This window comes from Metarhizium robertsii (genome assembly GCF_000187425.2).
Source record: "Metarhizium robertsii ARSEF 23 chromosome Unknown MAA_Scf_2, whole genome shotgun sequence".
NCBI lineage: Eukaryota > Fungi > Ascomycota > Sordariomycetes > Hypocreales > Clavicipitaceae > Metarhizium > Metarhizium robertsii.
The window spans coordinates 5,278,409-5,301,439 of NW_011942160.1; the positions used below are offsets into that span (position 1 = coordinate 5,278,409).

A 23,031-nucleotide genomic window follows, 5' to 3' on the forward strand; every position below is an offset into this window, starting at 1 on the left:
CGGGCGCGCGGGTCGTAGACCTCGCCGTTCTTGTCGAACCAGCCGCCGCTCCAGCAGCCGCCGATGGTGAAGACGCGGCCGTCGGACAGCGTCGCCGACGCCTGGTAGCCCCGCGCCACCGTCATGTCCGGGCCCGGCAGCCACGCGCCGCTGGCAAAGTCGTACAGCGTCGTCTTGGACGCCGAGTTGCCGCCCGTCACCACCATCTGGCCCGTGCCGTCGATGGAGATGCCCGGGCAGAACATGTCGTGGTCCGTGTCGTCGACCAGCTTGGGCGTCACCGAGCCCGTCGCCGGGTCCCAGAGCGACGTGAAGACGCGGTCCTGCGTCGACCCCAGGTAGTTGTCGTACGTGTACGACGACCACACGAGCACCTTGCCCGACACGGGGTCGACCGCCGCCGCCACCGGCACCGTGGGAAAGTCAATGGTCGCGCCCCATTTGCCCACGCCGCCGTACGCCGCCGGGCCCGACTTGGCCGCGTACGCCTTGAGCTCGGCCACGCTCGTCCACGGCGCGCCGCTCACCTCGCTCGTCGCCCGCAGGCGCACGTAGCGCGCCGTCCGCGTCTCAAAGTTGGCGTACTTGAGCAGCTTGTCGCCGCCGTACCACGTGCCCGCCGCCACCGTCTCCCAGTTGCTCCCGTCGGTGCTGACGGCCACGTCGTGCGCCGCGATGTAGCCGTGGTTGTTGCCGTCCTGCCGCGGCAGCGCCGAGATGCCGTTGATGTTGTGCGTCGCCCCAAAGTCCACCACGATCTGGTGCGGCACGTTGGAGCCCTCAAACTTGGTGTGCCAAAACGTGTCGTTGTTGCCGTCAATCGCCATGCTGCACTCGTTGCCCGGCTCGAAGCTGTCGCACGTCACCTTCCATCCCGCGCGGTCGAGCTCGCCCGTGGCAATGGGCGGCGCCGCAAAGAGCTTGGAAAAGGTCGAGTTCTCGTGGTAGTGCTGCTTGCCGGTCAATGGGCTCGGCACCAAGCCGCCGGCGGCCTGCCCTGCAAAAAGGGCGCCGAGAAGCACAGTCTCGGTCGTGAGCTTCATGGTCAAGTTGTGATGATGGAAACCAGGCCGTCTTGAGTCTTGACCAATACGTCACCACGGGAATAGTTCAAGGGCTTTCAACAACATGTATCATGCGCTGGCAATGGGAAACGGGAAGAGGGGCTTTATTATTATTAGTCTTCTTCTTCTTCGTCTTCCTTTCTTTTTTGTGCATAGACGCTCCTTCACCCCCATTGTCTCGGCTGTGCCATTGGGGGGAATTACTATATACAAAACCCATCCCTGGCAAAACATGAAGCAGGGGTGGCATGACAGCAATGCCAATGATCGTGACTCGGCTCCTCCAAAACAAATTAAAAAAAAAAAAAAACGGGCTCCACGAACCGTCTGGTTGGCGCGAGTTGTTGGAATCGGCTGCGGCGTGCATACCAAGTACACGCCGCCCGTCATTCCAGTTCCACCACGCAGCTTCGGGCCACGAGGCCAATGTCCACATTGACAGATTCGGTCCATGGCTTGGGGGCCTCAGCCGTTCCTCCCGAACGACCCCTGACCCCGGGACTCACATCACTGCTCAGCTCGTCGACGCCACGGCCCACGCCCACGGCCCACGCCCACGACGGCGTCGCCCCCGGCCTGCGGCTAATGCCAGGACCGCCAGCGGTTCCAGCAGTTCCAGCGGCCTGAAACTTGAGAGATCGGGAAGGCGGTTCGCGGGGAAGGGCTCTTGTCGCCCAAATACGAGGCCCTCGTCGGAAATGACTAGCGCAGAGCCGGCGCGCATAAGACACGAACCGGCATGCGGCGAATCAACGAAAAGCCTAAGATTGGCCGTCGATGGTAAACAATGGGCAGCGGGGGCCGCAAGCAAGCAAGCCTTGCTTCCATTGTCCTCCCGGAGCAGGCGAGGAAAAAATCTGGAGACTTGCGGGCTGCTTGCTTGTCTGCAGTCCCCCTGATATAAGTGACTTGTGGGCTCAAATGTCGATCCTCACTTTAACCCGACAGGATATTTGTTTCTTTGTCTTCTCTCTTCCTTCTTCTGAATCCGAGACATGCCGTCAGCGGGCCGGCAGAAGTCAAAGCAAAAAAAAAATCGGCCAAGAAAAAAAGGGAAGTGGCATGATCGGGACGATTATTAACTGGACGTGACATCGCCGCGAGGATTCAACGGGCTAGCTCGCTGCCAACAAACAAGTTGGCATTCCGGGGCCAAGCCCCTCCGTGGGTTTACTAGAAGCTCCCAGCTGAACGGATGACGGACAGGAGGGCAAGCAAAGGGCGGTCGAGCAGCTTAGTCGCAGCCGTCATCCGATGATGTGCGCGCGCGCACTGATGCCAACCTGAACGCGGGCGGGATCTTGTAGCTACGGAGAGAAAAAAAACGACGGCCAGGAAATAGCGTTTTCGTATTCTATTCTTGGCCTCCCTAGGTCCGTGGTCAACAACCCCAGCGCTGCCATCGCAAGCTGCGTCGCCAGTGGGCAGACTCGATAAACTCTATTCCCTTTGAGCCCAGGCTGCCAGCACAGCACAGCACAGCACAACTCGATCACGAGTCTGCAAAACTCTAATTTCCTTGTCAAAGTTCCGGTAGCCGGGAATAGCGTCTCCCCAAGAGGCGTGCGTTTTTTCCAAACGGTGAAGCTTAAAGCCGTCCGCCCCATCTTGTCTCTTGGACCTTGTCGTATGTTGTATCGAGTTGATTGTTGCTGCCAGGGAACTACCTGAGACGATTGTACGATATGCAGTGCCCGCGAGGTTTCTTGTTTGTTTTGCGGCATTTGACTCGATCCAGGTAATATCGCTGCGATTCAGCGTCGAAACCAAGGCGGCAAGGATGGCTGCTGCAAACTCGAGCACGCGATCCGCATGCCGAGTTACACGGTCAACCTGCTGGAAACAAAATACGAATCGCCACCTGGGAAAGTGGGAAACGTGGTGAACCTTGCTGCCGTGACCAGACGGTGGGTGGGCAAACAGGCCGGCAGTCGACGCGGTTGCGGCCAAAACGAGAAACATTGAGGCCAATGGGGGCAAAACGCTCTCAAGACGTGGCCAGTGTCAAGGACGGTGAGCGTGTCGCACGGTCGAGCGGATTGCCGCACAGACAAGCCAAGCCGCAGGCCGACCTGCCGAGTTCCTCTGATGTCGTGTTCGCTGTTGGCCGACGGCTGCTGCACAGCATCGTGACCTGAAGCGGAAACCAAGAGTGTTGATCGTGACTCTTTATCATTTCCCTCACTTCGCTTAGGCGGACATCCGGCCTTGTCAGGATATACGGAGTACCTAGTTATCTATGTATCATCTACCCATCTACGTATCTATTTATCTATCTCTCTACCGATCAAGCAGTACGGAGTACTTATATGTAAGTAACTAATGCCGGGTTCCGCTTACAGTAGTAGCAACACTTGCCAAGTTGCGATAGATAACGCACATGCGTGTAAATGTGCGCAACACCACCCGTAGTGTGTCCTCACAGTTTGCAACAATCTACCTGCAAATAATACGTGTGTGCTTTTTTCTTTTCTTTTTTTTTTTTCGCAAATCTGCCAAAGGCGGAGGCCTCACACAATCGCGAGGTTTAATTTGCTACATGTAGATCGTCGGCAGTTATTTCCTTTCAATATGCAAATGCGAATACTAGTATACAATCGGTCGGATCTATACCGAGTCCCACACCTTGAACCAAACAGCCGACAGATTACATGCGCACACATGAACAAAAATCCCGTCGGCCACTGCCACCCATCCCACCCACGCAGCATGACGTCCTCGAAACCGCTCACAGCCCAGATCCTTGAGAAACCAAGTCGCCCCGATAATAAGTGCCGTGGTTCGATTCGCAGACCCGCCGCCGAAGCCTTTAATTTGAGCACCTTGCCGACCCTTCACCACGGCACATACATTCGTCTCTGGCCATTTTCAACGCCGGCTGCCGTCGACTCGACCGATATTCCGTACACGTGGACTATTATTGGAACACGAGTGATGAGCAGCTCATCAAGGCAGGTGATGTGCCTTGATGAGATGCGCAATCTACATACACCCTCGAGTTGCTCCAGCGCATGAAGACGTTCAATTTCGTCAAAAGCAGCACGGGGTCTCCGAGAAGAAGGACTTTGCAAACCTCGCCGTCTACACTTTCCCGCAAACCAGACGGCACAGCCTCCCCAACACCCCATGGTACAAACTGCGACAAACATCTTGTCCACGGTAGACGAGGCGATGCCGTAGTCCGGTGCCACGTGCCCAGGCGATAAGTCCTGGAATACCGGTAGCCATTCCCTCTCTTGCCCATGGGAGTTTCTTCACCTAGTTTCCTGCCCATATCCCAACGGCAGAGGCCGACTCCAATCATGAGCCTCTCGTTCGAGAGCCTCTTCCGCGGAATGCTCTCGTTGCTCTAGACTGCGTTCCGACACGTTCAGGCAGCATCTGCCATCTGTTCGTCCCGTTTAACGTGGTCATCCGCGCAACACGGTGGCAGGAACGGAGTGGCCCGCGGCGCAAAACCTTCATCAGGGAGACGTCTGTGACCAGCTAACACTTTGCGCGCAGGCCGTGTCCGATATGCTCAGACGGATTGATGCCAACAATCAAGTGGTGGAAATGGCTACGCAGAGAGCCACTTGACATTATCCCACGTCCAGCAATAGTAGTAGGACTACCAGGAAGAAGAGTGCGGCGCTTCGAGGTGTGTCCGGATGCTTCACAGGGAATGCCGGCCAAAAGCAAAGCAATGTTGCGCGAATCACTGCCCAGGAGCGTCTCAGCAGACTTGCAAAGCAAAGCATCCTTCGTGGCACAGAACCTGCACATCAATGAGTTGCAACGCTCGAACAATCGTAATGGCATGGGGTGCGTTCACCATGGATGGCAGGGCGATACCAGAGTATTCCTTGGTCGTCCATGTCCTGTTGCTGCTGTTCGCAGGCTTGATATTCATGCAAGCCACCTGAGTGACTCTGATTCGATGAATCATCTTGTTATCTAACTGCGGTCTATAGGTGTCTATCAGGTCATCACGTCTGCCGTCTATCTTTTGCACCCGCAGTCTCCGAACGTGTGATCAGATCAGCACGCAGGGGATCATCGTGTCTAGAACAAAAAAGAAAAAAACATGGTCAAAATGCAAATATATCATGATGCCGCTTCAACCCGCTTTCCCCTCCATCGGAGAAAAATCCATAAGGTGAGATTTTTCAAATATAAAAGAGAATCAATCAACGCCAATGCGGAATGTGAGCTCTGGTCTTATTCCTTTGTTTTACTCTTTACTTTACTGGGTCTTCATGGAAATGGGCTTCGTGCCCAGGCCGTTGCTGTTGCGGAAGAACAAAACGCCTTTGGCAGCACCCTGGGCGTCGGCGCTGGGCTCAACCCACTGGCACCAGCGTGCGCTGAGCCACAGAGCACGGATGAAACCCCAGGGACCATCCCTGGTATCAGAGCGGTAGTGCTTGCCCATGACAGGCTTGATGGCCTCGGAGGCTTCATCGGCATTATAGAAGGGGATGGAGCTGACATAGTGGTGAAGGACGTGAGTCTCAATGATGCCGTGGAGCAGGTGTCGGCCAATGAAGCCCATCTCACGATCAATAGTAGCAGCAGCGCCACGGACAAAATTCCACTCCTCGGCGGTGTAGTGAGGCAGAGTTGGGTCAGTGTGCTGGAGGAAGGTGATGGCAACTAGAGAGGATCTCGTTAACACGCGTGACAAAATCATGACAGTTTACTTGCCAGACTTACCAAGCCAGTGGTTCACCCACAGATAAGGGATGAAGTACCAGACGGCCATGTTGGCCCAACCGAATCGGTTGCCGAGGTAGGCGAGAATACTGAAAGCAATGGCAAGACCAATGTCGGAAAGCACAATGTACTTGGCGTGCTTTTGATCAAAGATGGGGGAGCTGGGGTCAAAGTGGTTGACGCCGCCGCCGAAGCCGTTCTTCCTGCCTTTGCCACGGCCCTCACGCTGGCGCTCATGGAAGTTGTGGCCAGTAACATTGGTAAGGAGGTAGTTGGGCCATCCGATAAGCTGCTGGGCAACAAGGTGCAGCAAAGTGTAGACGGGGGTCTCTTCGCAAAGCTCGCCGAGCTCGTGAACCATTCGTCCAACACGGGTGGCTTGCTGCTCACGGGTTCGAGGCAGGAAGACCATGTCGCGCTCCATGTGGCCAGTGGCCTTGTGGTGTGCACTGTGGGAAAACTTCCAGCTGAAGTAGGGGACGAGAAGAGATGAGTGCAGAACCCAGCCGGTCAAGTCGTTGATGAAGGTTGAGGTAGAGAAAGCACCGTGACCACACTCGTGAGCAATGACCCAGAGGCCAGTTCCGAAAAGTCCCTGGAGAGCAGTGTATATGCCCCAAAGGACAAATCGAAGGGGAGTTGAGGGCACATTTTCGGGTGTCACAAAGTTGTGGAAGAGATAGAAGGTAGAGGCGAGACAGACCACGTCGCGGAGGATGTAGGCGTAACCTTTCAGGGCCGAGCGCTCAAAGCAATGCTTCGGAATGGCATCGCGAATGTCCTTGATGGTGAAGTCGGGGGGCGTGAAGGGGTTGCCGTACGTGTCGAGAAGCCCGGCGTACTCATCTTTGCCGGCATCGACATCGAGAGAGGAAAGCGACGAGAGGGAGGTAGACGATGCCGAATGTCGGGGCGAATCAGCGGGAGTGACAGCGGCAGAGGACTCAGAATCCGTGGCTGAGGCCGTGGCTGAGGTAGCGGTGCGGCGCAGCACGGGGTGCTTGGGCAGAGCAGTCGCAGAGGCCATGATGTCGGTGTTGTCGACGAAGGACTAAGCCAATTGACGAGGAGAGAGGGAAAAAATTAATCAAGACAGGCCCAAGGCGCAAACCTCTAGCCAGGAGGTGCAAATTACCGTAAGGACAGGTGACAGGAACCGGCGAAAAATAAACTGAGTTGCACCGACTAGTAGGAGTGGCCGCGGCAAAGAGTAATATATTTATTTCAAGCTTGGTTTTGTTGGGATTGCAGGGTCGTGGGGCCACGGCGCGTTGGGGTGTTAAGCCACAAAGGGGTTCAGATTTCAGCACGACGGAAGAGGAGCAACGACCAGACGGGAGAGCCGAGTACCAGCTTCTGCGCGGGATAGCAGGTACCCGGCGGCCACATGTGCAATGAAACACTGGTGGACGGCCCTTTCCGAAGCTCTGCACATGTGGATTTCTGTACTCTTGCCACGGGTGATTTTGAGATTTAAAATTGAAGTCTTGAGACGCCAGCCAGCAGGTGCAAACAGAGCTTAACGAGACGAGGCCAGAGGCAAGAGGGGTCAGGCCACTTTGCACAATGTTGTGAAATAACACAGACTGGACTGGATAGATTTGGGTCTTGCAAAAATGAGAGAACATGGGGCACGTCGGGATCATGAGTGCCTTTACCACGGGGAAATATGGAGTACAGAGAGGCCAAGAGGGCTCGGGCCAGCCCAGGCCTGTGCTTAAGCTTGTGCTTGCGCTTGCACGTGCATGCGTACATGCGTACATGCCTGGTACCTAGAGGGATAGCCAGGTGCCTACTCCGCACGGGGTACCCCCCAGGTGCCCAAGTGCCTGGAGGCACCTCCCCAGGCAGATGGAAGCATAATGCAAAAATTGTACAGTACTCTGTACTTGATTAAATACATCCAAGTACGGAGTACCTAGGTACATAAGCAGCTGCCTACTAGTGCGCTCCGTGGCATGTTTCTGTCCCAACCATTCAGCATGGCACAATAGCAACCCAAAAGCGCCATTTACTTCCCTCACAGGCTTTGTGGTCGGGCGGGAGTAGAGTCTGGTGGTAGCCGCGGCGGTGTGATGGGTAGTGGCATGAGTCGGCGACTGGGGAGTGTGGATATGGACCACAGAGAATCAGCATCGGCGACGCCAAGGAGAATTTATGAAGATGACCAGCGTCGCCCAGTGCATTCAATGCCGCGATAGGCGGTCGCTGGCGGATGTTTTCTCCGCTGCAGTTCACCATTGCAGCATTGCGTCTTCAACGTTATACATTGCCCTCGGCATATCCATCCATCTCTTCTTCACGTTCAAGCCCAAACAAACACTCGAGTAAAGGGGGCGTGTGCGCAGCAGCTACTCAGCCCGTGCCTGCACATGAAAATTGGAGAGCGAGGGGCAGCTCCTGCCCTGTTGGCCTCTGACAGCGCCAAACAGCCACTCACATCGCTAGCTTGCCAGATCCCCTTTGCTGCAGCCAATCTGCTCCGTTCTCGGTAAACCTTTTTTTGGTCCCTTTTTTTCTTTTTTTTTCTTGTTAGCCTCTCTCTGTTTTCTGTGTGTCCTCCCGCCCAAGTCAAGTCATGACATGCTGCACACTCGAGTCGTCATCCAGCCACGCCATCGCCACCCTCCAGGAACTGAGTCGCCAAGGTCATGAACTTTAGCCGTCGCCGTATCTCACAGTGTCAAGTGCCATTGGCAATCTGACTGGCGGTGCAGCTGGAAAACTACTAACTAGCTGCTCGTAACTTTCCCTGCATCCGCACGGCGTGGAGCCACCCTCAAACATGTGAAGCCGACGGCCAAGTCAAGACCGACCTTCAGAGACATTGAGACGCACAAAGTCACACAACTGACCATCATGGTTATATGCAAATGAGACGAGCTTACTCTGTACTACTCCGTACTGTCCGGACCAGTTGATGCGGCTTGCAGCTCAGCAGCCCAGTGAATGACCAGGCAGTCCGCTGTGCATGCCTCGATGCTACGCTGTGGGCGAGGGCACTGGTGAAAAGAAATTTTCGCAGGTTCAGCTGTCTAGTCCACGACTTGGGCATCCTGGGTTGGCCCTTCGAGCATCTTCGGACACAATCCCGCCCACTTGACATGCAGCCTCGTTCAGGCCTTAGATTGCGGAAACAGTCGTCAATCTTGGCGGTGGTTGTGTCACCGCATGGTGAAGGTTAATCTGAACGAAAGAGGCTTTGAACTTTACCCTGTACTATTCTCGTGCAATGCCGATTGGATCTACCCGATCCATACCCTTATCGCCATGTCCTGTTACGCCTCGATGCGCAGGCTGTGGGCAACGTGGATTCAGGGGTGTGTGCCAGACGGGTTTTGCTATTTGTGCGGCCAAAGAAAACCCGTCCCAGAAAGGAACGGGAGACTCATAGAGACATGATCCCGCATGTCATCATCTCAGTCACAGGCCAAGCTTAGTCCGGGTCTCTCCGCCCTGTGCGAGGGAGCTGTTACATCGCGCCGCAACAAGTAATGAGGGGGCCAAGCAATTGACATCAAGAAGACCATGAGCAGTTTATGTGATTCGCAAAATCTCATGCCTACCCATGTAGTTTTCGCCACCTGTTACTGTTACGACAGTCAAGTGCCGTCCAAAGGCAATCGGTTATGCCCTACCCTATATTAGAGCCCAGCTATAGGAGACGACGTGGATTGGCGGTGCTTGACTCTACAGCGGGAATTGGAATCGGACCATGGTTAACATAACCCGTAGAGGCCTAATCTTTCTCTAATGGGGAACAAAACAACAAAATTGGGTGCTGTGTGCACATCGGGTGTTTCCAGATCTGGAAAGGGGACGATGCTATTGGGGATACAGAACGAGACAGCATGAACGTCAATAGAGCAAAATAAATAGACGATCCGTAAGCTCACTCGTGGGTAATTTATTACGAGACTGACAGTGCTGGCCGCCCCTGAATAGAACTCGGCTCTTTCAGTTCCTTTTGTCTCTGGGTCTGGAAAAGAGTTGCGATTCCGATGACGGATTTTACCTCTGCCAAACTCATACATATGACCATTCCAGCGAGACACTTGTGGCTGCCATTGATGGAGCTAGTTATACCCCCTGGATGACGCACTATAAGACGGCACGCGGAATAATGGCAATCACGAGGTAAAAGCCGTCCAGGTTCCATGACATGACGGTCCGTCTGATGTACGCTTTGTGGGAAATTCACCGACTTTCGTATCATGCTACGCCTCTCGTAGGAGGGGTAATCGAGACTGAAAACAGTATACTGTTTTACAGTGTACATGCATCGTTTCACCAACTCCCAACGCCAAACTTATACACTACACCATAGCCGCTCATACAGCTCTACCACGACACCAGCTTGCCGCCGCTGTCCACAACGGCCATCAGCCTCTCCGGCATAAACTCCACCCAGACATTGACCCTCTCCTGGTCAAGTACCACGTCCCTCCACGCCTTCCGGGCCGCCTCCCTCAGCGACGCCTCGTCCCAGTCCTTGAGCGGCTTCATCCTCCACTGCTTGCCGGCCGGCCACACCGAATCAAGGGGGCTCAGGTCCGGGCTCTCGCCGCAGTTGAAGTGGCTCCGGAGCTCGTTGAGCTCCTTCCACTGCTGCACGGGATTCGCCTTGCTCAGCGCCCCGTGGGCAAACGACTCGGCGTCCTCCTCCAAGATGAAGGACTGGGGCCCGCCCACGGACGGCCGCAGCCACGGCTTGACGTGCTTCTCGAGAACCTTGTCGCGGTAGTCGGCCATGGCCATGACGCCCGGCGAGTTGGGGCTCGTCGCGGCGTCGTAAAAGACGAGGTCGCTCTTGAAGTTGTACCCCACGCACGCCCACGCGTGGACTCTCTTGACGTCCCTCGCCCACCTCCCGGGCCCGCCTGCCTCGTCGTCGACGGACCGCCGCGTCTCGTCGCAGCCCGGGCAGTACTTCTCCCCCGGCCGGGGCATCACCCTCATTGCGCCGTCGAGCCCGAAGCCAAAGTGCAGCTCGCACCCGAACCGGACCGTCCGCCAGCCGCCCGTCTCCGTGGCCGGAAACGCGTCCAGCATCCGGCGCGCCCACTCCACCCGCCTCTCGCGCAGCTTCTTGTTCACCCACCCCCTTCCGCACCCCAGGCACCGTCTGTACCCCAGCGTGCCCATGGCCCGGTGCATCGTCCTCGGGTTGCAGCCCATCTCTACGCCCGCGTGCTTCGCCAGTCCCGCCCAGTTGAGGTACACGTCCTCGTACGCCTCGTCCCAGAGGATGCTTTCCAGCTTTTGCTGGTCCTCGTCGGACAGCTTGCTGGGCCGCCCTCGCGTCTCTTCCCACTCGGGGTCACTCCGCTTCGGCGCCGACCCGCTGAGCGCCGCGTAGCCCTGGGACCGCGATAGTCCAAAGTGTCTGAATATGGCGGATTTGTTGACGGGCAGGCCCTGGGATTCGAGGTAGCCTATGGTCCCGCGAACCATGGCCTTTTTGGGCGTGTCTCCATGTTTGTAGCCCGAGGGCATTTCTCTGGCCTGCTGATGAGTGCGCCCCGTGTACCCGACTCTTCTCCCTCCCTTTCTCTGTGAGGTTGATGCCAGTTGATGGTGTAAGTTGCGTCCATGTATGTTGATTTGAGTGGGGATGAGGGTCGTGACAAAAACTGTGTGCGTTTGTTTTTGTCGGCTGAATGTCGTTGGCTGTCACGTGATGGACCCCGAGAGACAAAACGTGCTTTCCAGCTTCAACGCCTTCGTTCGGTGTGATGAGCAGTAGGGCAGGCAGTATTTGGTACATCAATTACAATATACGGAATCCAATTGAGATCAAGTCGCCTATATCGTGGCATGGTGCGGTTAAAAATACAGCCGGCCTGCGCCTGCGCCTGCACGATACGATACTCGTCCCCGGGTCATTCATTCAGTCATTCACAGAATGGCGCGAATTTCTCACGTCTTATCGAATAAGTAATAAAAATTAAGCCGTCATGTAATCTAACGGGTGTCCAAGGCCGCGTGGCCGAATATTGACAGCCCATGTCCACAACGGGCGAAAATTATGTACCCAGACTTGCCGCGTGCATGTATACGCCTGAATCCAAAGACACATCTTGATGTCAGCATTTTGCCAACTCATCGGTTCCCTCTCCTTCTCCCGATTCATTGCTTCTCTCGCTAGCGCAAAGAATATGACGAGTTCATTAAACGCCAGCTCCAGACCGACTGATTATGCCCGTCACTTTCCCCCTCCTTCCTCCGCCTCGCTCACAAGTGCTCAGTAAGTCACAACGCCTTGACGCGGCTCCCATTGCGCGCGCCCCCTCCGTCTATACATCTTGATATACATTAAACGCTTGAAATCAAATCGAAATAGATCGAGTCCCAGTATAAGGTGATCCAGATATCATATGTAAATGGTCGCAAGGTATTTCTTTTCGCTGTCGTTGAATGACCAAGCCAGGAGGTTGAAATTAAGCTTTCCCAGCTTCACGAACGGCTGCCATAAACCGGTCTTCAGCCCCAACTTCACCCACTGCTCTTGCAGCTCCGTTGCTCGAATTCGCCCTAGTGATCACAGCAAGGACTTCATCAGAAGTCTTACTTCCGAGAAGTGCCATTTCACGGGAAAGCAAGAGAGCCACGGCTGCTCGAACTAGCAAGGCATCACCCTCGAACACATACACATCCCATAGACGCGCAGCTTCATCAATGGCCAAGTGACCTGTGAACAAGCTAAGAAACATGCCACCCAAGTAAAGTTCTGGCGTAACATCCCGCATAGTCTTAGTCAGGTGATCGTGAAGCGGCTGCGATTTGTGGCTAAGTGTCTGCAAAACAAGATTATAAGCAGAGGCCTGTGCTGTTTCATCGGCAGTGTAGAATGATAAAGGCAATGGTCGGTTCAAAACATTAGCGAGCGCGATGAACACTGTTTCGGCATTGGGAAGGTTCAATAGAAGTAAGGCCGCAATAGTCTGCAACAGCAAAGTTAGTAAACACTGAACAAGCCAGAAGAATATTCAAAAGTTGGGAGGCCATACATTACACCCAGACACGTAACCAATATCGCTCCTGTACATGGCATATGCACTAAGCACATCAACTAATGACGAATGCAGAGGTCCAGTGATTTCAAAGATTTTAAGATTCTTCCAAGTCTTGTCACTTGCATCTTTGCGAATCTGCTCAAACCACTTGGCTCGCCTAGCATCTTCAGCGTCTGCTCTGTCGGTGCGAACTCTCTCTTCCAAATCACGAGCGCGAGCCAGAGCAGTTCGGAAAGTAGCCTCTGTCAAACCAAGCTCATTGCCAATGGCACGAGCCCAGACAACGCCGCGACTTCTCGGGGCGACTCCTCGCCACCACATGTCCCTTGTGCGTCTCTCACGTATGGCATCATTCCATCGCGGGATGATGTCACCTTCCCAAATGTGCATAAGGTTGTCCGCAGTGTTGTCTCTTGACTCGGTCCTTGATCGTCGAGCGGCCTCACGCCTCTCGTCGGCTTTGGCACTGGCAGCCATCATCTTCTGATACTCTTTCAGGTGGCGACGTTCTTCCGCTGGATCCTTGGGCGGTAACCAAGACGGTCGGGTACGGCTGAGAACAGCCTCCTTCTCCTTTGATATGGGTAGCGGATCTATCATGATGTCGGTTCGCCGCAGCGGTGGCAATTCGGGGGTTGACGACTTTACTCGGGCTTTTTTATCGTACACATGGTCATAGGGCATGTGACTTGAATTCCAGGTATTTGGGCGGGCAGATCCTGATGGACGGCGGCTAGAACGCTCATGTAGCTCGTCGGCGTGTTCCTCCAGCTTTTCGGTCAGCGCCTTAGATTCGGCGTTCAAATCGGCCAGTGCCAAGTTCCAGCTATTGGCTCTTGATTTGTGCGGGCTTGATGGCGGCTTGTCCGATGCATCTGACTTCCACGAAGGAGATCGAAGGGATCCCTGTGCCTGGGCTACTGCCGGTGTGCCATTACCAATGCTTCGGACCCTTTCCTTGGGCGCACGATCTGGTGACGGTGAAACCGAGGGAGCTCGACTTGGTGGACGCTCATTGACAGGTCGAGGAGAGATAGGCACATTGTCAAGCACAATGCCATCGGGAATATCATCGCCATCATCTTCGTCGCACTCGTGTTCCAGCTCTTGCAAGCTCTTGCGACGAGTCGCCTGCCAGCTTCCGCGTCGAGGTCGCGGCTGAGGCTTAGACGGCAGGTTGATATCTCTAGGGTTTAGGGACAGGTTGGGACTGGTGCTGCGGTTTCGTCGTGCGGCGGGCAAAGAAACTGTAGAATGTGCTCTGTTCAAAGAAAGAGATCGTGGATCTGTCAGCCCCGCGAGGCTTGTGCTTCGAGGGTTGGACGCGTAGACGCTGGTATGGAGATTAGGAAACGATCGTCGCGGCTTCGGACCTGGAGGTCGCTTTCCACCGGCCAGGTTACGAGCAACTGGCGTCACCAATGGAGTTGGCCCAGGGCGGACGTTGACTTTGAGGGTGACATTGTCGTCGTCCAAGCCGATGTCTTCGAAGTGGCTAACATCTGCCAACACACTGCCGTCATCACTGTTGAGCGACTGAAAGGAGGAAGATTTTGAGCTCTTAGACGTGGTCATTCCGGGAGGAGATCCAGGGCTCGGTATAATGTTGCTAACGACTTGTTCGTGAATCATGGCTGCATTTCAGAGGATTCAGCACGGTGGGTATTAAGTGATTGCAGGAAACCCAAGACTATTAAGGAGCCCAAAAAAGGAACTATTATATTGTTTCGTTCCGCTCCCTCTGCAGGTTTGGCGTGAAAGAATTGTTTGCGAATATTTCGCCGTGGCCAGGAGCCGCAAGGACTCACGAGGACCAAACAATGAACCGGTCGTTATAAGCAATCGTGACAGTCGTGGATTCTAAGCTTTTGCGTTGTCGTATCGAGGGTCTCTGGGGCCGTAGACGCGGGGAAAGGGGAAGTTGAAATCTGAGACGACGGATACGAACGATGGGTCACGGGGACGGCAACGGCGTGTCAGAAGACGGGTGTGAATGATTGACAGGCCCCCTGACGATAAAGCAAAAAGTATAAGGTTACAAAAAAAAGACAGCGAAGAAACGAAGTGAGGAGTTCAAACGAGAGAAGTAGTGAGGATTGAACGAATGGGCGGCGGCTGCCAATGAGGGAAGAGCCGGTGCCGATGATGAGCAAATGCCAGATGCAGGACACTGGATGCAAAATACAAAAACGAGAGAATATGCAGTCTTGTTCTGAATAGTCAGAGGGCAAAAGCAGAGTGCCAAAGTCAATGACGAGAGGGAAGCCGAATAGGAGGGCACAATTGCAGCATCCTTGGACCAAATCGGCCTTGGAGAGTGCCAATCTCCGTCTTCGCCCCCGCCCCTCTCCTGTGCACCTTTTTGCACCTTTGCTTGCTCCAATCGTGATGCAGGCGTCGGGGTGGTGTGAGCTTCCGTTCCTTGGCATGCTTGTTATTTTAGTCCAAAGGTAATGATCAATCGACCTCCATTGCATCCCAACTGTCCCCCCCTCGTCCAGTTAGACGCCTGCATCGCCGCCGCCAAACGCACAAGGATGGGCCGTGATAGCAGCAACAGATGGCCAGGGCCCAGGACGGACCCGCATGGCCAAACATGAGGCACAGTGGCACACGAGACGAGGCGAGAGAGTTTGGACCCGACGACACAAGAACGGACGGATCGACATGGCCCAAGAGCAATTGACCTGGAACCGGCAGTCCCAACGACGCCAACAACGCCAAGGCAACCAGGCACGACGGACCAAGGACCAGACGAATGAGCTAGACCTCATTATCCCTGGCACCGAGCACGATCCTCAAATCCAGCGGTGGAGACTCGATGGATCAACGATGCTTGTCGATTCCGCGGTGCAACCAGCTGAACCGAACCAGAGATACCCACTCACTACTCGCACCAAGTGCTCCGTCGTCTGTACATTGTTCAGACAGACAGACAAAATAATATGCCACACGGCAAACAATACTTGTCTGGGGAAGTTTTGCGCCCTGCCCCTGGTGCCACGGTCCAGAGCACTAGGCCGTCTCGTGGCGTACGGAGCACAACACCGTTTGACTGAGGGCATCCGCAAATCCCGGGCCCCTATTCAAGTTGCGCGACCATGGCATCCAGTACAATACATAAGCGCCCAATCCTCCTTCGCACTACCGAGTACGGAGCATTCGAGAACAATAAAAACCTGCAAACCACCAACCAACCAACCAACCAACCGTGGTTTCGCCAGCAAGCGATCACTGTGACCGCTCCGTGACGCAAAAGAATTGGCGCAGTACGGAGTACAAACCTACATAATACACAAACAAAAACCCAAAGACTCGCTTTTGGTTGGTGGTAACTACTCCGCACAACATGCGCCGTGACAAGGACCGACCTTTGCTGGTCCTTCTTCAGGGCACGGAATTCTGAACCAGGGGTCGTGAAGCAAAGACAGGGAGACGCCAGATAGTAGTACAATGCTACTACGTAGTAACTACTAAGAACCTCCCTGCCCTGTAATTGCACCCATACTGCTGTGCATGTACATATTGTCAATACAGAATGCACCAATAAAATGGTACTCGATCGTTGGTGCATTCTGATGTCCCATATGGGGCCTAGCTTTCCCGCTCAGTCAAGGAATATTTTTATGAGACATGGGAGTCTCGGAGCCGGTCTAGACTGATAAAAACAAAAGCCCTTTGTTGATAAGTCTAGGGAGACAAGGAATGGGACTGAAAGTTGTGCCAAATGTCCATGGTGATATTGATCCGGAGTACATGTACCAGAGACTAGTACTTGAAGTAATCCATATTTATGGCTGCTGAAAATTACCCTGGGCCCCATATCCTGTCCCCTGCAGCCCAGGATCCCATTCATTCGACTCCCTGGTCGCTCTAATTACCCCATCACGACGCGAAAAGCAGTCGCCGTCTCTGCTTGAAACTCCATCAGTGGAAGAAAAACACTTTGCCAACGTAAATTAAAAACAAACTCTACAACCAGCTTAGAACAGGGAATGCCAGCCCAGTCTCTTCAGGGCCGGCCCGGAGGCGTTATCAGCCATGGGTAAAATTATGACCTTTAATACGGAGTAATATGTGACGGATCATACCAGGCATTATCAACACAGTCCATGCAGGTAGGTGGTGGACAAGGGCCTGACAAAGTTTGAACATTACTTTTACAGCATGCATAGGGGCACCGGAGGCCTATTAACCACCTCACTTACGACGACCATCTAATAATAATGTTGCACGTCTTTGTATTTTGTGTAGTTCCAGAGGAGAGGAAAAAAAAATCAGTTCTCCGTGGTTGGTTGGGAAGGATGTCACGCGGAGACTATTGGTGTTTAGGGAGGGGAGTCATCCTCTATTCACACTTGTTTAAACACTAAATCCTTGAAACATAGGACTCGGTGACACAGGCAACCTTTACTTGAAGCAGGCATTGCTCATCTTCGCTGCAACATCATTCCAGGAGAATGTAAAGTAAATCGATGACCTTGCCGACGTGCACCGTGGCTTATTGACACCGACGCACGCCAACTACCATTCATATTTTCATGATTTTCTATGGTATCATTACAGGTTGTCTTCACTTTACTTTTTGCATCCAGGAACCCACCCCTAGTCCATATCTATCATACCTCAGATCTGCCAATATCCCCCTTTACATACGCTCACGCCGTCGAGGCGCGGCTCGAATGATGTCGTCTACTCGCAGGAGAAGCTGTACACGGTTTGTTAGTTATCCATCTTTCTACAGAATTTTGGCGTAGCTGGAAGTGAAGAGTAGAGGATGCTTACCTCGGCTGCTTCACTGGCTGATGATACAACCGCGCGCTTCAACTTGTAACTCTCAATAACGCCAAGATCCCGCATGTCTTCAATGCCACCGCCGGGCTTCATAAGATCCAGACCATACGTAGTCAGCCCATCGTAAATGGTCTTTCGGAGTCTTGAAACAAGATCACCAGAGTCGAGACCGGCGTTATCGGCAAGTATCGTTGGCAGTTGCCTCAGGGCAACGGCGAAGCTAGACACTGCCAACTGCTTCTTGCCATCAACACGAGTGGCGGCACCGTCAACAGCCTTGGCCATGACCATCTCAGCACACCCGCCACCCAGCGTCGTTCTAGGCTCAATGACAGTCTGGGACAAGACGGCCAAAGCATCGTGCAGACTTCGCTCAGCCTCGTCCAATAGCTGTTCAGTGGCACCACGCAGAACGATAGTGCAAGCCTCTCCGGCTGACACGCCAGAGAACTTGATTAGAGTGTCCTCTCCAATAATGACCTCCTCGATTAAGTCGCACGTGCCCAACTTGACCTGCTCGGGGTGGTCAAAGGTCGAAGCAATCTCACCACCAGTGACAAGGGCTAAACGCTCAATACCATCAAAGTCGGCGTGCTCAATAGACATTATACCAGCATCAGTAAAGAGCTGCTCGGGCCAGTTGTAAATGAGCTGGCGGTTAATGAAACAGTTGATGCCGTGGGACTTGATCTTGTCGACCTTGGCCTTCATCTTATCCTTTTCGGCCTTCTCGAGCTCGGCAAGTTTGCTAGTGGCCCCGACCTTCATTCTAGCACCAAAGATTTTGACCTTGTCGGTATCCATGGACGTGTTGGCAACCAAAATCTTGGCCTTTTCTAACCTCTTGGGCTGGTTGACACCAATCTTCTTGTCTAGAATGAAACCCTCATCAAGGTACGATTCACTCAGCTTGCCACCGGCCTTCTTAATGATTTGGATGTGGCTAAGATCGGATGACTTCTTTAGCCGGAGAACCGCATCGCAGGCAAGGGTGGCGAAGTGGTCTCTGTCTTGAGCCAAAACCTTGGAGCTCAGCGTCGTTCGTGCGATAGAAACGAGGTCCTTGCGGAAAGCCTCGGGGCTCTTGCTGTGGTCAACGGCGGACTCCTCGAGAGCTTTAAGAGCAGCTTGACTGGCTATCCGGTAGCCTTCAATGATGGTCTGGGGGTGAATCTTTTGGCCGACCAGCTTCTCAGCCTCTCGGAGTAGCTCAGCGGCCAAGACAGCCACCGAGGTGGTGCCATCACCGACTTCGTCATCCTGGACTTTGGAGATATTGACCAGCACCTTAGCGGCGGCATTATCGAGAGCAATAGATTTGAGGATGGTAGCACCGTCGTTGGTAACCATGATGTCGCCGGTGGAGCTGTATCAGGGACAATTTGTCAGGATATCTTTTTGTTGCGGGGGGCTGCAAAACTTACGCCGACTGCAAGATCTTGTCCATGCCTTTGGGGCCCAAGGTGCTCTTCACTAAATCACCAACAGCAATGGCACCAACAAAGGCGGCGAGACGCGCATTCTCACCCTTCTCCTCTGTGGTGCCTTCTTCGAAAATCTGCGTCGGCTGGAAAGACTGTATGGCGGGGTGAGGGGGCAGGTTAGCTGCGGTTCAAGAACTCTGCCGGCAAATAATTGGCATCTTGTGTAGTCTAAAATGCTGTACATACCATGGCAGGCTATTTGGAAACAGAAGGAAATACAAGTCAGCAGGCCTGATGTTGGTGGTTGTCGTGCTTGAGTTTCGTGACCGCTTTCCACACTGCGAGGCAGCCTCTTTTTTTGAAGCTCTCCTAAATTCGCCTGCCACACACGGTCTGGTCCATCCAGGCCCAACTGCTCCTAGCCGCAAATTCAACAGCCTTGAACCCCACTATGCAACCGCCGACACCTCCCTCCCACGTGACTTGCCCCTCGCGGTGGAAAATTGACGGCGAAGGATTATCGCTTCTCCGCCGCACACTTTGCGGAAACTGAAGAACACCAAATTTGTGACGGCTGTAAGACCCTCAACGAGGAATTGCCCATCCTAGCCCCAAGTCAACCGCTACACGCTGCACTCGCCACCGCCTGAGGCCCGTGACGGTGATTCAAATAACCTCTAAACGAAACGAAGCGTCGATATCGCACTTCAAAACACCTATACCCAGACAGCCACTTTGACGCACAAACGAATCGTCTTAACGCACAACATTTCGCTGTCGCCCAAGCGGGGCATTTTTCGCACCCCTCCCTAAACGGAGAATCTTCGCCAACATGGCTCCGTCCTTCGATCACCTGCGCGAGGCCGACCTCGACGACGATGAGTTCAATGAGGAGGATATTGATATCTCGGACCTTCGCGAGAAGTTCGAGGTTTCCTTGGAACAGGGCTATGATGCCTTTGTTGTTATCGACGGCTTGCCCGCAGTCACTGAGGACCAGAAGCCCAAACTGGTCAAGTTTTTATTGAAGAAACTCAACTCTGTTGGAAAGACGAGAGAGGATTTGATCCACATGCCCATGGGTGATGATGGAAAGTCTTTGAGGTAAGTCGCGGTAGGACAAAAAAAAAAAACATGGGCAGCTTGAACCAGGTTTTCGGGCAAGGACGCTGGTTTCTTTCTTTCGAAGCTAACTTTTATACTCTCAGTTTTGCCTTTGTTGAATATTCTTCACCTGCCGAGGCTGCTGCCGCCACGCGACAGCTGGACTTGGTTCCCCTTGACAAGAAACACACTATGCGCGTAAACAAGCTTACAGATGTCGAGCGCTACGGCGGTGAGGGTAGAATCGATGAGAAGTACACACCCCCTCACATTGACGAGTTCGCCGAGAAGGAACATCTACGATGGTTCATGAAGGACCCTTCGGGCCGAGGACGTGACCAGTTTGTCATGTACCGGGGTGATACCGTTGGAGTCTTTTGGAATAACGAGAAGGATCAACCCGAAAACATTGTTGACCGTCAACACTGGACTGAGACCTTCTTGCAGTGGTCCCCCCTTGGCACGTATCTTACTTCAATCCACGCCCAAGGTGTTCAGCTCTGGGGTGGTCAGTCATGGTCCCGACAAGCCCGATTTGCTCACCCATACGTCAACCTCGTCGCCTTCTCCCCCACCGAGAAATATTTGGTTACATGGTCTAACCGACCTATTTCCATTCCTGAAACCGGCCACCCCGCCCTTTCCATTGACGACGATGGCAAAAACTATGTCATTTGGGATATTGCCACGGGTATTCCTCTGCGTTCATTCGCCAACCTTGATCTCCCCAAGGCCGAGGAGGGCAAGCCTGCGCCAAAGCTGCAATGGCCGGCTTTCAAGTGGTCTGCCGACGACAAGTATGTTGCTCGATTGACTCAGGGCCAATCCATCTCTGTATACGAGCTGCCACGCATGAATTTACTGGACAAGACTAGCATCAAGATTGAAGGCGTCATGGACTTTGACTGGGCACCTGCTACGGTCCAAAGAGAAGGTGTCAAGAACTACGAACAACTCTTCTGCTTCTGGACTCCGGAAATCGGCAGCAATCCTGCCAAGGTCGGCTTGATGAGCATTCCCTCCAAGGAAATTGTTAGATCACTCAACCTCTTCAGCGTCAGTGACGCCAAGCTGCATTGGCAGTCGGAAGCTGCCTACCTTTGCGTCAAGGTCGACAGACACTCCAAGTCGAAGAAATCACAAGCCACGACATTGGAGATTTTCCGAATCAAGGAGAAGGGCGTCCCTGTCGAAGTTGTTGACACCATCAAGGACACTGTCATCAACTTTGCCTGGGAGCCCAAGGGTGACAGGTTCGCCATCATCACCACCACCGAACCAGTCGGCGTCACGGCTGTGCCCCCCAAAACTGCCGTCTCATTCTTCTGCCCCGAAAAGGTCAAGGGGCCCATTGCAGGCAACTTCAAACACCTCCGAACACTGGACAAGAAGAACAGCAACGCCATCTACTGGTCACCGCGCGGACGATTCGTTGTCATTGCCACTATCCACAACCAGCAGAGCTCCGACCTCGACTTCTTTGATCTCGACTTTGAGGGCGACAAACCCGAGTCTGACAAGGACATGACCGCCAACCTACAGCTGATGAACACTGCTGATCATTATGGTGTCACCGATGTTGAGTGGGATCCATCTGGCCGCTTTGTCGCCACCTGGGCATCAGTATGGAAGCATGCCGTAAGTTGGCACGACGTATTATAACGAAGCGTTGAAATGCAAACATGAAACTAACCATGATACCACTTAGATGGAGAACGGCTACCACATTTACGACTTTAAGGGCGAGACCTTGCGGGAAGAGCCCATTGACAAGTTCAAGCAATTCCAGTGGCGACCGCGACCCCCGACGCTGTTGACCAAGGACGAGCAAAAGCAGGTCCGCAAGAACCTGCGCGAATACAGCCGAGTATTCGAGCAGGAAGATGCCGACCGTGGCGCCTCGGCAGACCTGGCTGTGGTTGAGGCCCGACGACGCATGCTCGAAGAGTGGTACGCCTGGCGCGCCGATGTCGAGGAGGAAATTTACGAGGAGCGTGCCGCCCTCGGCTTACCGCAGGATCCTCACGCTGCGCTACTGGAGTCCAAGACCAAGGCTATGGGCGTTGACAGCGCAGATCAGGAGCAAGTTATTGAGGAGATTGTGGAGGATGTCTTGGAGGAGAGTGAGGAGGTTCTCGCATAGGTGTGCGAGGGGAACGGCGAATGAGAGCATGAAATGTTGGACGAGATGGATACAACAATGTTCTACAGGCTTGCATGGAGAGCAGGTGCATTGGCTTGTACTGGTAAAACAAAATGTTGCTTTAGAGTCTGGGCACTTTATAATGAACTTTATTTTCACTGTTTAGTTCACATAAGCTTTGTTCTGGGAGTATAGGTGATTTGCATGATTTGGTGACAGGAAGCAGGGCGCACAGCCACCTAGCGAGTCGTGTCGCCACCACTTGTTATTCCTCTTATTGTGGAAGCAAGCTGCTTGACGCGCCAGTCAACCAACATGCTTGATTTCGAGCAAAGAACTCTCGGTTTTGGTCCCTGCGCAGTACTCCGTACTCCGTACGGTGTTTCAACACGCAAGATGCTGATGCGCCGTCACGCCACCAGGCAGCCGCACCAATAAAGCCAAAGAGTGTCCATAAAAGACTTTTGGGGGAAAAGGTGGTGAGGCGGAAGTGCCGGCGGGACGAAGCGAGCCAGTTACAGGAGGGCATCCCAAGAGTGTGGGTGGCAGCGGTCTTAGCACTCCCGTAGTACATACGGAGTACATACTACTGGTATGCACTGACAGGACAACCACGATTTATTGGCCACTTATGACATACATACATCAAGTAAGTACGGTAGAGTAATAATAGCCAGGGGTTAGACACAGATGCCAGTATTCGTAGCAATGCACTATTATGTATAGAGTGTTCAGAGTTACTCTTATAAATTATACCCTCACTTTTGTCTCTTGGAATATGCATATGTACT

At 53.6% G+C, this 23,031-nt stretch overlaps 6 protein-coding genes across 6 annotated transcripts in view; 1 reads left to right on the forward strand and 5 right to left on the reverse strand.

Moving 5' to 3' along the window:
• Positions 1-1,043, reverse strand: part of MAA_07890 (Galactose oxidase/kelch, beta-propeller) — a gene marked incomplete at both ends in the record, with an annotated part of 2,105 nt that extends 1,062 nt beyond the window's left edge. Inside the window, one exon of the mRNA XM_007825888.2 lies at positions 40-1,043. Within this exon, the coding sequence (XP_007824079.2) occupies positions 40-1,043 (1,004 nt within the window). The remainder of the gene's footprint in view (positions 1-39) is intronic.
• A 4,246-nt stretch (positions 1,044-5,289) lies between these two features.
• Positions 5,290-6,786, reverse strand: MAA_07889 (delta12 fatty acid desaturase; the record flags this gene model as incomplete). Its single annotated transcript, XM_007825887.1, has 2 exons — positions 5,290-5,699; positions 5,760-6,786. 2 exons carry the CDS (start codon positions 6,784-6,786, stop codon positions 5,290-5,292), a joined length of 1,437 nt encoding a protein of 478 aa, XP_007824078.1.
• A 3,314-nt stretch (positions 6,787-10,100) lies between these two features.
• Positions 10,101-11,255, reverse strand: MAA_07888 (HMG box protein; the record flags this gene model as incomplete). The annotated part of the gene is made up of 1 exon (XM_007825886.1): positions 10,101-11,255. The coding sequence occupies one exon, from the start codon at positions 11,253-11,255 to the stop codon at positions 10,101-10,103; it is 1,155 nt and encodes a 384-aa protein (XP_007824077.1).
• Positions 11,256-12,199: 944 nt separating this feature from the next.
• Positions 12,200-14,407, reverse strand: MAA_07887 (Rab-GAP/TBC domain protein; the record flags this gene model as incomplete). The annotated part of the gene is made up of 2 exons (XM_007825885.1): positions 12,200-12,703; positions 12,770-14,407. The coding sequence occupies 2 exons, from the start codon at positions 14,405-14,407 to the stop codon at positions 12,200-12,202; spliced, it is 2,142 nt and encodes a 713-aa protein (XP_007824076.1).
• A 3,016-nt stretch (positions 14,408-17,423) lies between these two features.
• On the reverse strand, positions 17,424-19,242 carry MAA_07886 (T-complex protein 1 subunit beta; the record flags this gene model as incomplete). Its single annotated transcript, XM_007825884.2, has 4 exons — positions 17,424-17,483; positions 17,561-18,935; positions 18,994-19,145; positions 19,240-19,242. 4 exons carry the CDS (start codon positions 19,240-19,242, stop codon positions 17,424-17,426), a joined length of 1,590 nt encoding a protein of 529 aa, XP_007824075.2.
• Positions 19,243-19,825: 583 nt separating this feature from the next.
• Positions 19,826-22,240, forward strand: MAA_07885 (Translation initiation factor 2A; the record flags this gene model as incomplete). Its single annotated transcript, XM_007825883.1, has 3 exons — positions 19,826-20,097; positions 20,202-21,735; positions 21,806-22,240. 3 exons carry the CDS (start codon positions 19,826-19,828, stop codon positions 22,238-22,240), a joined length of 2,241 nt encoding a protein of 746 aa, XP_007824074.1.
• Positions 22,241-23,031: the final 791 nt, after the last annotated feature.